The sequence below is a fragment of the Phaenicophaeus curvirostris genome, chromosome 2, assembly GCF_032191515.1.
Source record: "Phaenicophaeus curvirostris isolate KB17595 chromosome 2, BPBGC_Pcur_1.0, whole genome shotgun sequence".
Lineage (NCBI taxonomy): Eukaryota > Metazoa > Chordata > Aves > Cuculiformes > Cuculidae > Phaenicophaeus > Phaenicophaeus curvirostris.
This window is the reverse complement of record NC_091393.1, coordinates 28,415,415-28,431,519: the sequence shown is the minus strand read 5'-3', so window position 1 is coordinate 28,431,519 and position 16,105 is coordinate 28,415,415. Positions and strand designations below refer to the sequence as shown.

Below are 16,105 nucleotides of genomic sequence, written 5' to 3'. Positions count from 1 at the left end.
CGGGTGGCCAGGAAGGAAGAAATAATCCCAGGCAACCATTATTCTCTATTTCTTGTGCAAGAGAGAGATGCAATAAGATGTTCACCTTGCCTACTCGTACAGTGATCATAACTGCCAATTTGGGAAGGGGAGAAAGGAGAGTTATTTTCTGCAGGCAGAGCACTGGGGTTTTTTTTCTGTGATTCATAAGCCAGTATCACACTGGGCTGTGTCACAGAAGGGACAACTGAATCCACCATGTGATAAAAAGTCACCCGTGGCAGGTCATGCTCTTCTAGTGGAGATCACACCTCCTTCGCTGCCTCCTATATCCTCTCTTCATAACCTACATGACAAGCACAGCTGGTCAGCAAGGGAGACGTCTGAGTCTCTCTATAAGGGGGATTTGGGGGTGAAATCTCCTGAGATTTGATGGGTGGGATCCATCTGATCAAAGAGAAATGTCTGCATTTCAGCTTGTCACCTTGGTCTCACCTTAGAGCAATGGAAAGAAATGAGGAGTCAGAACAAGGAACGCTCCCATCCAAATTTAGACGTGAAATAGGACAGATGACTCATGCCCTGAATACGTGTATTTCTCCCTACAGAGTATAGCGAGAGAGACAGGGTGACTGGCTGAGATGCTGATATCTACAGAGCTGGTTTTAAACTAGAGGAGTTAACTCCCATCCAGCAAACCAGAACCAAGTGTCCTGGCAAATCAGGAGCGGTCACAGGGGGCAAGGAGGTCTAAACACCTGAAGCTGTGGTGTGAGAGAGGTGATTCTGCCCCCTATTCCACTCTTGTGAGATCCCACCTGGAGTATTGTGTCCAGTTCTGGAATCCTCAACAGAAGAAGGAGATGGAGCTGTTAGAACAGGTCCAGAGGAGGCTACAAAGATGATCTGAAAGCTGGAGCACCTCCCATACGAGGAGAGAGAACATGCAAAGTCACCTGTTTAGAATAAGCTGAAAAAGTGCCTGATTTGAAGGAAAATTTTTTAAAAAAATCAGTTCAGTGTAATTAAGGGTAAAATAGGCTCAACAAAAGCCCCAGAAGTAAGGAACTACCCAGTTAATTATGCCCCATGGTTGCATTCCTTCAATCCTTTTTTACATGAAATATTCCTGTCTTCTTTTCTAGACTAGATTCATACGTAGTATCTTAGTTAATATTGATTTCCACTGTGTATTTGTCTTTGATTTCTTTTCATTTTCACCTAGCAATAAACCTAGTCTGCATAGTCATTATAGTACTCCTTAAGATCTTCAAAGATTTTATAACAGGCTTAAATATTCCTCTCTGTAATTTTATAACAAATGATTTCTCTCTCTCAGTATTAAAAATGGAATTCTGTGGAGGCATTTATCTGTAGCCTCCAATCACACATATACATCACTTGTTTAAATAGCAGAGAAGGCTATTTTTTTTTTTTGCCTATATCGCATCTCAGCATAAACAAGGCAAATAGTGAATGAAGCAAAACACAGCCAGTGGGAAAAAGGCATAAAACATTGCATAAATGCAAATATAAAGCATGCAGTGTGCACCCAGCAGATAAAGTGGGACATATAGGACTCTATATTGACTGACTCTGCTCCCAGGAGAGCCAGAAAAGCCCCGAGTAGTTTTGAAATCTGTACTCGTTCCTGGTTAGTGATCTCGAGAAGGGGAGAAAAAAGCATGGGATCTATGTGGGATTAAGTTAAAAAAAAAAAAAATCATAGAATCATAGAATAACCAGGTTGGAAGAGACCCCCAGGATCATCGAGTCCAACCATTCCCATCAATCACTAACCCATGTCCCTCAGCACCTCGTCCACCCGTGCCTTAAACCCCTCCAGGGAAGGTGACTCAACCCCCTCCCTGAGCAGCCTCTGCCAGTGCCCAATGACCTTTTCTGTGAAAAAGTTTTTCCTAATGTCCAGCCTAAACCTCCCCTGGCGGAGCTTGAGGCCATTCCCTCTTGTCCTGTCCCCTGTCTCTTGGGAGAAGAGCCCAGCTCCCTCCTCTCCACAACCTCCTCTCAGGGAGTTGTAGAGAGCAATGAGGTCTCCCCTCAGCCTCCTCTTCTCCAGGCTAAACACCCCCAGCTCTCTCAGCCGCTCCTCATAAGGCCTGTTCTCCAGCCCCTTCACCAGCTTTGTTGCTCTTCTCTGGACTCTCTCCAGAGCCTCAACATCCTTCTTGTGGTGAGGGGCCCAGAACTGAACACAGGATTCGAGCAGCGGTCTCACCAGTGCGGAGTATAGAGGGAGAAGAACCTCTGTGGACCTGCTGAATCAAATATCATTTAATATCATTTACACCTAAATCACAGTAAAGCTAATGCACCCTTAGCAAGTTTGCGGATGACACTAAGCTGGGTGGAAGTGTCGATCTGCTGGAGGGTCGGGAGGCTCTGCAAAGGGATCTGAACAGGCTGGACCGCTGGGCAGAGTCCAATGGCATGAGGTTTAACAAGGCCAAATGCCGGGTCCTGCACTTGTGGCACAACAACCCTATGCAGTGCTACAGACTGGGAGAAGTCTGTCTAGAAAGCTGCCTGGAGGAGAGGGACCTGGGGGTGTTGGTTGACAGCCGACTGAATATGAGCCAGCAGTGTGCCCAGGTGGCCAAGAAGGCCAATGGCATCTTGGCTTGTATCAGAAACGGCGTGACCAGCAGGTCCAGGGAGGTTATCCTCCCTCTGTACTCGGCACTGGTGAGACCGCTCCTCGAATACTGTGTTCAGTTCTGGGCCCCTCACCACAAGAAGGATGTTGAGGCTCTGGAGAGAGTACAGAGAAGAGCAACAAAGCTGGTGAAAGGGCTGGAGAACAGGCCTTATGAGGAGCGGCTGAGAGAGCTGGGGTTGTTTAGCCTGGAGAAGAGGAGGCTGAGGGGTGACCTCATTGCTCTCTACAACTACCTGAAAGGACGTTGTAGAGAGGAGGGTGCTGGCCTCTTCTCCCAAGTGACAGGGGACAGGACAAGAGGGAATGGCCTCAAGCTCCGACAGGGGAGGTTTAGGCTAGACGTTAGGAAAAAATTCTTTACGGAGAGGGTCATTGGGCACTGGAACAGGCTGCCCAGGGAGGTGGTTGAGTCACCTTCCCTGGAGGTGTTTAAGGCACGGGTGGATGAGGTGCTGAGGGATATGGTTTAGTGTTTGGTAGGAACGGTTGGACTCGGTGATCCGGTGGGTCTCTTCCAACCTGGTTATTCTGTGATTCTGTGATTCTGTAATTCAAAGAAACACATATGGAAAACATTCTCCTCTAGGATGAGACATGATCTAATGGTGCCTCTTCATCACAGCCAGCATGGCCTCAACTGGACATCGTAGAACAGGCAATTTGTTCTGTGAGCACTGGGACTGAGAAAGGCTGGTTTCCTGTAGCATCTGCCACTATTATCTAAAGTCTTCCATGCCTAAAAATGGCAATTTCTAATCAAATCTTTTCCTGGAGTTAGGACTTTGTATAGTCTGCCTGCAAGGTAACTCTTTGGTGTTTAACAACAGATGAACTCATACTGCTGCCATTTCCCAGAAGGAACTGAGGGAAATCTTTGTCCATTGCCCACTTACATCTTTACACAAAACATTGCTCTCTACAGCTACCTGAAAGGAGGTTGTGGAGAGGAGGGAGCTGGCCTCTTCTCCCAAGTGACAGGGGACAGGACGAGAGGGAACGGCCTCAAGCTCCGCCAGGGGAGGTTTAGGCTGGACATTAGGAAAAATTTTTTACAGAAAGGGTCATTGGTCCCTGGCACAGGCTGCCCAGGGAGGGGGTTGAGTCCCCTTCCCTGCAGGTGTTTAAAGCACGGGTGGACGAGGTGCTAAGGGCAATGGTTTAGAGTTTGATAGGAATGGTTGGACTCGATGATCCGGTGGGTCTCTTCCAACCTGGTTATTCTATGATTCTATGATTTAAAAACTTCAGATCCCTACGACCTTCTGTCAGTCCTGGTTGAAAATGACTAAAACATTCAGAAGATACTAGGAGGAAATACGGAGTGCAATCTCATTAGCCTTGTTCTTCGAAAACCAGGCTAATGCTGAAGATGGAAGGAGCAGCCAACACTGAGGCTGGCACTGCTGGAAAACAACCTGCAAATGGCACCAGAAACAGAGATTTGGGCCCGTGTACAGCTGGTCAAATGTAAGGGCCATGAGAGTAGGTGTCCGTGGTGTCATCTAACAGTGGATGTGCCTCCTGTTGGCTAAACCAGGCTCAGCTTTATCTGAACTATAAGATCAGTGGATGCTGACTTCTCATCTGTCAGCAACCAGACCACTTCCATCTCATTTAAAATCATGAAGCAGTTCTGCCTCATGGGTTAGATTTGTTGATCTGCTATTTACTCTAAAACAAAAAAAGCATCTGGACTTCAAAAAGATTTGTCTTAGTTAATAGTATGAACCATATTTTCAAAGAATCTGTTTTAAATTGCTTGGGATTCAAAACCACCGCACAGGCAAATCCATTTCCAAGACAGCACAGTATGGAATATATAATAAAAGAATATCATTAACTCCTGTCATGGATATGACTGAGGGGCACAGTTTAGTATCTGATAGGAATGGTTGGACTCGATGATCCGGTGGGTCTCTTCCAGCCTGGTGATTCTATGATTCTATGATGAGATGCAAAAGAAAGAGAAGTTTTAGCAAGAAAACTGAGGAGATCAGGACAGTCGTCTCAAAAATTACTTTTTTTTTAAATAGATGGTTTACTAAGTGTTAGGCACGGTGTCAACACATCAGCTGAAATGTGTTTATGCTTTTGCAGTGCAAGGTTAAGAGATACAGAATTTATCTTCTGCTTTTGGAGGCTTTTGAACAGTAAGACATAGCCAAAAATCAGCATGGAAAAGGAATTGCTGACATCAAGGTTAATTATAATCATTTCTGCTAATCCAGCTAGGGGTATTTAGAAGAGACGTTGAAATTCATCTAAATAAGCCAAAACTTACCCTACTAAATTTTTTTTTTTATCGGAAGGAGAAGGGAAGTGATGCCAGGAAAGAAGCAGGGAATGGGATTAAACAAAACAAGATGAGATTTATATACACAGGGCACATCATAATAAGAAAGGTAGCAATTTGCATTTTTACAGCTTCTTCTATTTCAGTGTGTATTAAAAACACAGTGAATTGAATATATTGCTCACTTTGCCTCTTGCAGAATGCTTGTCTGTCATTATCATTCAGACCATACTGAAGAATGAAGTGGGAATGAAGTTGGATTTGTGGCTCTTTAGATCTGCAACAAATCTTTTCTTCACTAGATGGCACCCAACTACTCCTGGGAATCAATGTGGAGTATGGCAAAAAGCAAAGGTTTAATTTTCATACAATATAAAATAATAGAAGTCTTACTCTTTATGTTGAATACTTTTAGGGCTTCTTTATGTTCTGCATCATACACCTGATATACTTCCAAGTGTAAAGTGCAGCAACATACATCTGCTTCAACTATTTTTCATTTAATATTTGTGTCACAACTGATTACAGCCAGAAATTTCCATGAGAGATGTTTCCATTACACCAGATCAGACTTTGAATAACAGAGGTCAGAATAAACTATAAACATCAGAATACCTCTCTCTCTCTCTGAAGGAAGCATAAATCTGAACTTATGAAGATGCTGTGCCAAATCCTCAGCAGGCATAAATCAATTTGGCTTCCCAGCAGTTGATTGACGCCCCGTGAAGATCTGCACCTGCAATGTAGATGCTGGCCTGCAGAGCACAGCTTGACTTGTTTTCTGTTCCTGAACTCCAAGGCATGATAAGTGAACTCATTTGGGCACACTTCTCGCTTCTTAGTCAAAACTTCCACCTGGTCATGGGACTTAAAATCAGCCCTCATCTCTTTGTCATAAATCAAAATAATCTTTTCACGGAAAAGAGACGAGAGCTGATTACTTCAGAGCTGGGAAATCAGTTGTTCAATTCCACATCAGAAGTTGCATTCAATATCACGGGAATCATAGAATCATAGAGTAGTTTGGATTGGAAGGGACCTTAAAGCCCATCCAGTTCCAACCTCCCCTGCCATGGGCAGGGACACCTCCCACTGGATCAGGTGCCCAAGCCCCATCCAACCTGGTCTTGAACACCTCCAGGGATGGGGCAGCCACAGCTTCCCTGGGAAACCTGGACCAGGGCCTCGGCATTCTCATCATGAAGAAATTCCTCCTTATGTCTACTCTAAATCTGCCCCTCTCCAGTTTATACCCATTTCCCCCAGTACTATCATTCCAAGCCTTTGTGATCAGTCCCTCCTCAGCTTTCCTGTAACCCCTTCAGGTTCTGGAAGGTCTCTCTAAGGTCTCCTTGGAGCCTTCTCTTCTCCAGGATGAATCCTGACCCAAGCAGAAGAAAACTACTGCTCAGCTCCATCCTTTTGCCTCTTACTGCCACTAGATGATACTGTGGTAACACACATGCAGTTCAGCTGCACGCCAGGCATTCTGTTGCTGAATTCTTGGCAGCATTCACACTTTCATATGTAGAGAATATACAGGAAGGCATCAATACTACATATCTAGCCTTTGAATAGCAGTGCTTAATTATATCCCCAGTGATATCATGCATTAATATACCCAAAGAGCAGTGGATGTTATTATTTGGTGATAGACCTAACCTGGGCTTTAGTTAGACACAAGTATTACGCTAAACTTGTCACCTCCCTTTATGTCTCTTGTTACCCATCCAGAGCTATAGTGAGACATTTTGATGGAAAGGGCAGGATAATTATATTTCTCTAGCAGGAAGCAGGAGAATGGCTGGAGGTAACATTTACATTCCGCCTCATGAGCATCCCACTCGCTGCTGGTTCTGAACATCCACTCACCGCTGCTCCCGTCTTTTCCGTTTCATGCTCTCCCTCTTGAGAGGACTCCCCTTCTCATCCAATTGAAAAGCTCACTGCTAGGAGGAGGCACGAGTCTAGAAAAGCAACTTGAGCACACAGCTATCACCCTCTCCATGAACTCTTCCTCTCCCAATCCACATGGTTTGTGCTCTCTTAACATGGCAAAACCTAAAACAAACTCATGAGCAGCTGAGGAACTGGGGTTGTTCAGCCTAGAGAAGAGGAGGCTGAGGGGAGACCTTATCACTGTCTACAAATACCTGAAAAGAGGTCGCAGAGAGGTGGGTGTTGGTCTCTTCTCCCCAGTGGCAGGTGATAGGATGAGAGGGAATAGCCTCAAGCTGCACCAGGGCAGGTTCAGATTGGACGTTAGAAAAAACTTCTTTAGGGAAGGGTGTCTCAGGCACTGGCAGAGGCTGAGCAGGGAGGTGGTGGAGTCCCCATCCCTGGAGGTGTTTAAAAGGAGGGCTGATGAAGTGCTTAGGGATATGATTTAGTAGTGGACAGGTACGGTTGGAGTTGATGATCTTAAAGGTCTTTTCCAACCTAGGGACTGTATGATTGTTGCTTCCTTAAAATGCAACAACATGGCCCTTAATTCAGAATTAAATAAATAAGGGCCATGGGGAAATATTTATGAGAAAAATTATCCATAAGTAAAGAATATAAGTTCACCTCAGTGCATGTTTGCCAGACGGACGTGTCCCGAAGTCTTACATCGAGTCACACAAAAAGAGTAATGTTATTACAATTCAGGGGCTTATGCACATGGAAAATATTCCAAATAAAAGTAAGTTTTCATTTTTGTTTTTCCTAAAACATTAGCTCCAAATTCCGCTGAGAGTAATGTAAATCTTACCATGCGCACCAGCAAGCTTTGTGCAGACTGAGCACTACACGCAACATTGATTTCTGCCTCCAGCACGCGTCCACCTAATCTGGGTCAGCAACTGGAGGGTGAAGGAAATGATGAAGGGCTCATTCATTTCCAATCCCTCCATCATTTCTTGCTCAGTTCCTCGCAGGGGTTTATATCAGGTATGCAGTCTTTGCTCCTTGCAGGACAGCTGGAGACCTTCTCTGCCACCCTTGCTCCCCTCACCAAAAAGGTGAGATAAGGGCTGTTGCAGCCAATGGACACGGCTCTGATAATACAGTTAATTTCCTTCCTATACCATATATCAAGAGCTGCAAAAATATATTGTGAAGAACACGAAAACTGGGGGAAGTAATTTTTTTTTCCATTGCCTTTATTTTTCATCTTAAATTTTAATAGAAATTGAGACTGCTTAAATGCTTCACCCATCAAGGCAATCTTTATAAATGCGGTGTGACTTCCAGCTAAAATAGGAGCATTTGGCATCTGAAAAAGCTTTTAACCTCCTGAAAAGGCCTCTTTTCATGTTTCTGAGGAAGTCAGAAACAGAGATTTTCAAAACCTGAGTGAAAAATACACAGTTAGCAACTTCAGCACATGCATAATGAGGAAGCTCCAGATATCTGCAACTCAGGTTTGGACTGTTTTGATACAGCTACAAAGATTCCACAAAGCTATGTTGGAAATGTAAATGGTTTCTAAGGTTTTCTATAGCTGGCAGGAAACAATCATGATATTCAAAAGGTGCTATTCTAAAGAAACAATTTGCTGTGCTGGAATTGTTAGCTCCCTGCAAATTCTGTAAAAGGTCTTTGAATATTAGTGTGGAAACATTCACATTATTTAATAGATTTCAATATACTACCATTACTAGAAAGAAAAGCAATCAAAGGACCGTTCATCTCTTAGAGAAATTGTTCTGGAGCTGGGCTGCTATTCACATACTGTAGGAATTTGCTACTTATCTTCAAAATTAATAGCAAATGTGTATATATAGATATATGTATACATAGGATTCAAACCCACAGAGTAAATACAGCAAGCAAAATGATTTGTTTCCTTACATATAAAATAATAGCATCGCATCAAATATTGTAAGATTTTGTGGATATTAACAGAATTATATGATCAGTGATTATTTACACATCATGGCACTGTAGAGTTGATATTAGTTGGTCTTCCCTTGCTGTAGGGAAAACTCTGGGGCCACACGCCACATCCACTGTGGATATTCTGTAGACCAATCTCCCATAACAATCAGATAAGTATTTTGATTACTATGTTATAGAAAGGATCATTTCTTCTTAAAAATCATCTTAAAACGCTGTGCAAGGTATTCCTGATGAAACACAGAGATTTTGTAGACACCTTTCTATGCCTATCAGCAACATAAGATAGTGTGTACCTGGCTCCAAGGAAGATCATAGAATCATAGAATAGTTTGAGTTGAAGGGACCTTAAAAATCATCTAATTCCAACCCTCTGCCATGGGCAGGGACACCTCCCACTGGATCTGGCTGCCCAAGGTCCATCCAACCCTCCAGCCCTTGGATCATCCTTGTAGCCTCCTCTGGACCCTTTCCAACAGCTCCAAAATAACAACTTCAAAGTAGTACATCAATTGCTTTGTGAAATTATGTTGGTTTTTAAATATACATCACATTTTCCATCTCATGCAATTGTAAATTGGGTACATAATTTATTTGCACAAAATTACTTATTACGGCTATATACATAATCAGGAAAATTTTGGAAACTTGTGCTGCTTTCAGGGGGTCACCCTTAAAATCTGAGTAAACATGCCAGCTGCTTTCCCACCAAAAGGAACCACTAAATGAGCTTTTTTTATGAGAGTCATTGCCTATTTATGAAGTCTGCCTGCCTTAAATTGTGCAGGGCTGGTATTTTGTTTGTTTTGTAACAAGATGCGCCAAGACCTTCTTCTATGAAGGTGAAACGTATTCACTTTAAGAAATTATTTGGTGCCTGATACAGTTCATGCACTGAATCATTTTCTAAGGAAACAATGCAGAGAACCAAAATCTTATTTTTCATTTTAGCCAACCCCAGAATACAAATCTGCCTGGGATTCCTCTTTCAGTCCTTAAATTATAAAAACTTTGTCTTCCCTCAGCACTAAAACTCAGCTTACTTAAGTGCCTTCTTGTTATACATCTGCGGACAGTTTAATAAAGGAACGTTACAAAATTGGTGGGACTCCTGGTTTGTTGTTTTGCTTTGGCTCTTTTTCAAAAAAAACGTTGTAACACCATCATATCCAATAAACTGACAGTAATATTTGTACTTATTCACTGGAGTATACAAAAAATTTGCCTTGTTACTGAAATATCCCTGTGGCACTACAAGCAATTAACATTTATAACTACAAATTTTGCTAAGATAAAAGAATATCAGGAATCTACTTCTTCAGGAATAATCATTCTAACAACCAGAGGCCAAATTCTGCCTTCCCTTACAGCCAGGCAATCGCATTTGTTACCACTTGCAAGGGCAGAATGTAGCCCCCCAATCACGTTTTCATCTGAATACATGTATTTTCCTATAGAAAAAAAAAACAAGCTATGTCTTGTCACTGCTCTTCCCTTCTGAAGGGTAAATACTGATATTTGAAATACCTAAATTGTATTTACAGCTGTACAACACCAATACTTGCAAAATAGCACTTGTACTCTATAAACCTCAGGTAACTTGTACAATCAGCTTAAAAACTTTTCTTACGATAAAGAAAGAGCAGGCAAGCTTAGACATTTTCTTTGTCAAATTCACACACGAAATACATGGTAATGTGACAGGCGACATCGTTCCACCCTCCAGACGCCACCATCTCCACACAGTCCTCCTCGTCATAGGCGTTGTTGGGCTCCCCACTGCGCCACTTGTTGAAGGTCTGCATGGGCGATCGGTCAGAATAGACAAAATTTCCCTCTTTCTCTAGGTCGTTAATCCCAATGAAGACCCGGGTGAGCCCAGCTTGGTTGATGTACGAGGCTATCAGGTTGTTGGCGGTCTCATCCTTGGGCATGCTCAGTGTCCCTCCTCTCCCGTGGCAGTAGAGCTGGGCTTCCTTGTACCTTTTCTCCTCCTTCACCAGCAGATATATCTTATTATCTGTCTCACGCACACCAGCGACAGCTGCGGGGGAGGGCAGTGCTGAAAAGTGAGCACTCGCGTTTCTATAAACCAACTTACTGCACACCCCAAAAATAGCTTCACAAGTCAGATGTGGGGCAGTGATGCTCTCTACGAGCAATTCCACCGGCAATGAGAAAGGCAAACATTTATATAAAACCAACCTACCATTTTTTATGAACTTTAATTCTGTGGTCAGCTGGGCCACTTGGATATCCATTTCACCGATAGCTTTCCTTAGCTGGCTGCACTCACAGGGGATGCCTGTGAAACGATGCAAATACACTAAAATCAAAAATCTGTCTCATTTCAATAATTATGTCAATGATTTTAAGAAAAAGCCCAGCCTGGCAGCACTGGAGTTAGTGCTACCTCACTATAAAGGCCAGAAACCTGTAGCCTTTGCTGCCCTTCATCATTATATGCTTCTTAGGGGTGTCTGGGCTTATGCAGAACAGCTGACTTCCCATGAAACCTCAGCCCTGCATGATTAGTGCTAACCCAAACATATTCCCTGCAAAAAAAAAAAAAAAAAGATTTTTTTTTTCTTTAAACCGTTGTTTTACCTATTTTGAATAAACTATTTTCAGTCTTCTCCAAGGAGCACTTTTTCCTGCACAGTGTGTTGTTCACCTGTTCCACGTGAGGAACATAACAGAGCAGATCCAAAAGGCTAATGTTCCAACCGTTTCCATCATTACCTGAGAAACGTAGTTCTGTACTTTTAGAAGTACAGAATTTACCGTACTTCTTCCAATAAAATAAAACAATAGAAAAGCATGTTTTAACTCTAATTAATATTGGCTTGACAAAGATAATCTGAATGAGAGTGCTAAAAGGACAACAGTTACACCTATGAGCTCTCATCTCAAAACGAGGATCAATTACAGTTTCCAGTTCTGTGTGTAGTTATTCAAATCTGCATTTGACTATCTAAATACTCAGCTTAGGTGTCTAATTCAGCCTAAGCACGGGGTACTTACACTGCAAAGCTGTGCTTGATGACAAGGTATACGGTACCCTGGCTCAAGAATTAGAGCAACAAATTATGTTCTTAATCGGTGCACCTTTAATGCTAGAAAGGGATGGTTTGGGCAAAATCTAACTCTGTCACTTTTGTAAGGCTTATGCTTCTTATGCCAGCTTCCCCCTTTTTCTCCGTTGGATCTGTATTCCTGGTCATCTCCTGCTCCTATAGCATTAGTACCTTGAGGGGCAGGAGCTCCCAATCGCTCCTTTGTGTTGGTGGGGAATGCAGAGATGTCCTTTTGCACTAATGATGAATGATACGCACAGAGGCACTTCAGTTCCTGCTAGTTAGCTGGAGTGATCAAACCTTGGAGGAGCTCCGAGACATTGTTTTAATAAATACACAAGTCTAACAACTAGAGCAACAAAGCTGGTGATGGGGCTGGAGAACAGGTCTTACGAGGAGCGGCTGAGAGAGCTGGGGGTGTTTAGCCTGGAGAAGAGGAGGCTGAGGGGAGACCTCATTGCTCTCTACAACTACCTGAAAGGAGGTTGTGGAGAGGAGGGTGTTGGGCTCTTCTCCCAAGGGACAGGGGACAGGACGAGAGGGAATGGCCTCAAGCTCCACCAGGGGAGGTTCAGGCTGGACATTAGGAAAAAATTCTTCACAGAAAGGGTCATTGGTTCCTGGCAGAGGCTGCCCAGGGAGGGGGTTGATTCACCTTCCCTGGAGGGGTTTAAGGCACGGGTGGACGAGGTGCTAAGGGGCATGGTTTAGTGTTTGATAGGAATGGTTGGACTCAATGATCTGGTGGGTCTCTTCCAACCTGGTTATTCTATGATTCTATGATTCTATAAATTTAAAACTATTATAGTGAAATATTACAGTGCCTATACACCTATTTAGTTGTTCGTGATTTCCCCCAGTATGCAAACAGACATGTATTTTTGGTGATTATGCATGCGTCTCGTAAAATCCTTCACATACACAAGGTGTGTCAGGGTTTACCTGGGTCCCCATTAGGACCTGGTGGCCCTATGTCACCGTTATCTCCTTTTTCACCTAGAAACATGAAAAAGAATATCAATTTAAGGCAGCTTTTGGTCAAGAGTTCATCTAGCACTTGTTTGTTTTTCTCTAGTAGCATTCAAATTTGGAAAGTAGAAATACGCCCAAGCAAAAATAAAGATTCTTCTAGCCTAGATGTTCCACAACAAAGGCCAGTCAAAGCTATGAAACTTGAACATAAAGAATATGTGCTAATATTCTTTTTTTTACATTCATGAACTTCATAGAATCAATAAGTTCAGATGCTGCAGAGGGAAAAGGGCTAAATTTGCTACACTGGAGCCTAAATCTATGTTCACAATCTATATTCATAATATAAGTAAATATTGTTCAAAATGACTTAAAGAGATTCACAGAGGGAGCCTATGGTGTTGGCAAGATGAGAATTCAAGTCCTTCGGCTCTTAAAAGTCGGTGAAAATACAGAGCATTTTCCCATCTGCTTCTCTTAACTGCCCACACTTGTGTGATGGTGCACAAAGTTCATTAATTAGCCTTAAACCAGGATTCTCACGCTGCTTTAAGGATAAATACATACTCATCAAAGTGAAAGGAAACTGGCTGAGAGATCTCAGTCATCTGGCTGGCAGCTTCCTATTACAGAAACTCTGTGACCTGTTAACCTTTTTTCCAGCCACTAAACTTTTCTCGAACAGAAATAATCACAGATTTTTCACCTGAAACACAAATGGAGAAACAATTGAACTAAGCATACCTTTTGAACCAATAGGACCGATTTTTCCATGCCGTCCGATGCTGCCTTTCTGCCCTTTGTCCCCCATTTCTCCTGTACATAACAGAGAGACAAAAGACTCAAGGTAGCAACGTAGTCTAATTCATTCAGATTCCCGCGTGTCACCAATATCAGTTTTTACAATGAGAAAAAACACATCATATCCCAAATATTCACTGAATTCCACTTCACTCCTTGTGAAGAACTTACAACAACCGAGACAACAACTTCATCTTTGCAAAGCAATTAACATTAACAATGCGCGCAGATGTAAATGAGAATGGATCTTGGCTGAGAGGCATTGGATCACTGGATTAAAACTACCATGGAGGTGAGAAGACTTAGAGTTATGTTGGAAATGAGGAAGATTCCATCCAAACATGGATCACTGGATTAAAACTACCATGGGGTTGAGAAGACCTGCAGGATCCAAGCACAGACAACAATTTCACCTAACACTGCAGCCCCACCATAACTGAGGGCTGAATTGGGCTTAATGGCTTATTTATACAACATAAACACCATGGAAACAGTCACATCCTCAGTCTTTGCTCTTGCATTTGAAGATTATATTAATCAAAAATGAAAATTAATGGATTTCTTACACAGACACACACACGTATATACACAGACACATGTACTTGTTCATATAAAGTCTGATTCAAACCAGCGATGTTGAATGTTACTAATTTCAAAGACAGTCCAACAGAATACTTCAAAGCTCAGTTGTAGCAAAGAAGCTGCTAAAAAAAATCATTTTCATTTTGTTTTTACAAATAAAAATTAACTGTCCACATCTTAAGGTCAATTGAAACAGAAAGGGGCACTTCTCCACAGCCAAGTCTCCATAGCAGATAACTCTCCACAGGACAAGTCTCTGTGGGACAACTCTACATGGCCGACACTTCACAGGGACAACTCTACGTGGCGAGGCTTAGGGTTAGGGTTGGGATTTGCAGCTCTCTGCATAGATTTGCCCCTCGGAGAGTAGGCCATGTAGATTTGTCCTGTGGAGAGCTGGTTGTGGAGCGCTGGCCACAAAGAGTTGGCCACAAAGAGTTGGCCACAGAGAGTTGTCCTAGGTACCAACTGAAATTGTCAACAAATCTGCATGAACCAGCAACTGTCACCTATCTCTGTCTGTCCACGAAGCATACTCAGAAATTTAATATAAGACAGCTCTATGCACTCGGTCTGACTGACCTCTTTTCTCTAAGTTGTACTTTCCTGAGTGATATAAAGAGAGCATTAGAATGGCTTCAGGGGAAACAGAATTTGTGCTGGAACACGCAGTTTCTTTGCCATCACTGTCTTCAGAAGCCAAGCTGAAACACTGTTACTAATAAAATGTGTGCCACAGTCCAAGTATTGATGTAAAAGATCTGAGGTCCTCCAGAGCTCAAATAATAAAACAGATGAAATATGCCTGTTATGTCATACGGCTTTTCTGGATGGCGTTTCACAAACCTTACGAAAAATAATTAACTTTGTGGTGTGAATTTGAGAGAAGAACTTTATCCTGTAATAGCAAAGCCTTCTTCAACCCCAATAGCTACAATACTATAAGTTTAGAGGCTCAGCAGCTGACAGACATTCATAAGCACTAGTCACCTACTGGAGTACAGCAGTCTTGCACATAACTGGAAGGTTTGGCTTAAATTAGGCTATTTATGATCACTAAACTCTGTGAGATCCTTAGCTGCAATTAGCTCTTTGTAGAGATTTAAAACGACATTTTGCTTCTGTCATTGGTTTAGAGAGGATCCCCTGATTTGTTTTACAGAGACATTCTGAAACCTATGAAATGAGACCTGGCATTTTGTTACTCCCACTGTGCAGAGAATGTGGCAGATCTCCTGATGCTGCAGCCCCTACGGCCCGAGGAACCTCCAGAAAGTATACTGCATCTCGATGTACGTGGGTGGTGCTTTTTCCTAGGTGCAATGTCTGAGGATATTAATGAGCTGCCATCAGATTTAGGGCTCTTTATATCATAATTTCAAGGAGAAATGTGGTCTGGAGGCAGCACAGCTGCACAGCTATGTTATATGAGATAGATTTCCTACTGTATCACATATTGATGGAAAAGCAGGTATGGAGGGACTATGGGCCTGAGAAGCCAAATGCCTTCCTGAGGCTCCCACCCTGCTTAAATCCAAGACAGAGCCTACTTTAGGAAATACTAATTCATTTTTTTTCCATGACTGTCCCAGTCAAGACTGCTTCTTTGCTCAAAGTACCACCTCCTATGCACTGTCCTGCTATACAAGAACAAGGAATCTATGAAGCAAGTTGGGAGGAAAAATCTACCATAGGGATCCAGTAACCGAACCTGTGAAAACTGCCACAACTCAGCTCCAGCTGTGGATCTACAACAACTGAAGGTCTGTTGTCTTCTGTTGTTACTGCAGCTGGGCAGGCAGTCATGCATTCCTCTATAAATTTTTAAAAGCTGGATAATTT

General features: G+C 42.7%; 2 protein-coding genes across 3 annotated transcripts in view; both read right to left on the bottom strand.

Moving 5' to 3' along the window:
* Positions 1-1,032: 1,032 nt before the first annotated feature.
* Positions 1,033-16,105, bottom strand: part of RNASEH1 (ribonuclease H1) — a 77,148-nt gene continuing 62,075 nt past the window's right edge. The window contains exon 9 of the transcript XR_011336935.1: positions 1,033-1,042. The gene's annotated coding sequence lies outside the window, so the exon portion shown is untranslated. The remainder of the gene's footprint in view (positions 1,043-16,105) is intronic.
* COLEC11 (collectin subfamily member 11) overlaps positions 8,075-16,105 on the bottom strand; it is a 42,815-nt gene continuing 34,784 nt past the window's right edge. Inside the window, exons 4-7 of one of the 2 annotated variants that reach the window (XM_069851603.1) lie at positions 13,625-13,696; positions 12,851-12,904; positions 11,041-11,136; positions 8,075-10,893 (exon numbers count right to left, since the gene is read on the bottom strand). In XM_069851603.1, coding sequence (XP_069707704.1) covers positions 10,484-10,893; positions 11,041-11,136; positions 12,851-12,904; positions 13,625-13,696 — 632 coding nt within the window. In that variant the 3' untranslated portion in view covers positions 8,075-10,483. The remainder of the gene's footprint in view (positions 10,894-11,040; positions 11,137-12,850; positions 12,905-13,624; positions 13,697-16,105) is intronic. The other variant, XM_069851604.1, reaches the window with a different exon arrangement.